General features: G+C 58.4%; 1 protein-coding gene across 1 annotated transcript in view; it reads left to right on the top strand.

Moving 5' to 3' along the window:
• Positions 1-258, top strand: part of PPDPF (pancreatic progenitor cell differentiation and proliferation factor) — a 1,791-nt gene extending 1,533 nt beyond the window's left edge. The window contains 1 exon segment of the mRNA XM_010018065.1: positions 154-258. Coding sequence (XP_010016367.1) covers positions 154-258 — 105 coding nt within the window.
• The last annotated feature ends 305 nt before the right edge of the window (positions 259-563 follow it).

The following is a 563-nucleotide window of genomic DNA, read 5'->3' as shown; positions in this document are numbered from 1 at the left end:
CCAGTGCAGCACCCAGGGCAGCCGGGGACAACCCTGAGGTGCATCCTGACCCAATGGATGCTCAGAGCACCCACTCCTTTGCTGCACAGATAAACACAGAACACCACCACAACACCTCAGCACTGCCCTGACCCTCTCTCTGCTCTCTTCCAGCCTCTGCGGGTGACAACGGGACCGGTGGCTTGTGGCCTGGGGCCAGCCCCAGGAGCTGGACGGAGGCGCCACATGAGTGAGCCCAGCTCCGGGCCCTCAGCCTGAGCGGGTCGGTGCTGGGTGCTGCTCCCACACCGGCGGGTGCATCCCCCTTCCCCCCATAGAGTAGGGCGGCTTCTGCAAGGCAAAGATGCTGCTTTGTGATGATAAAATGCAACACCCCCCCGAGGATTCCCACACCAGCCTTTCTACTCCTCAACGTAACGATGCCCTTTCCCCACAGACGTGGTAACTCGTTTTACTTACCTTGTACTCACACAATGGCAACTAATAAACTCGAGCAGCCTTTTAAACCTCTGTGGGTTGTTCTTCATCCAGAGTGGAAGGGCAGAGTGATGCTGTGGCTGTTG

The sequence above is a fragment of the Nestor notabilis genome, unplaced genomic scaffold (assembly GCF_000696875.1).
Source record: "Nestor notabilis isolate BGI_N333 unplaced genomic scaffold, ASM69687v1 scaffold3467, whole genome shotgun sequence".
NCBI classification, from domain to species: domain Eukaryota; kingdom Metazoa; phylum Chordata; class Aves; order Psittaciformes; family Psittacidae; genus Nestor; species Nestor notabilis.
This window is presented reverse-complemented; position numbering and strand designations above follow the sequence as displayed.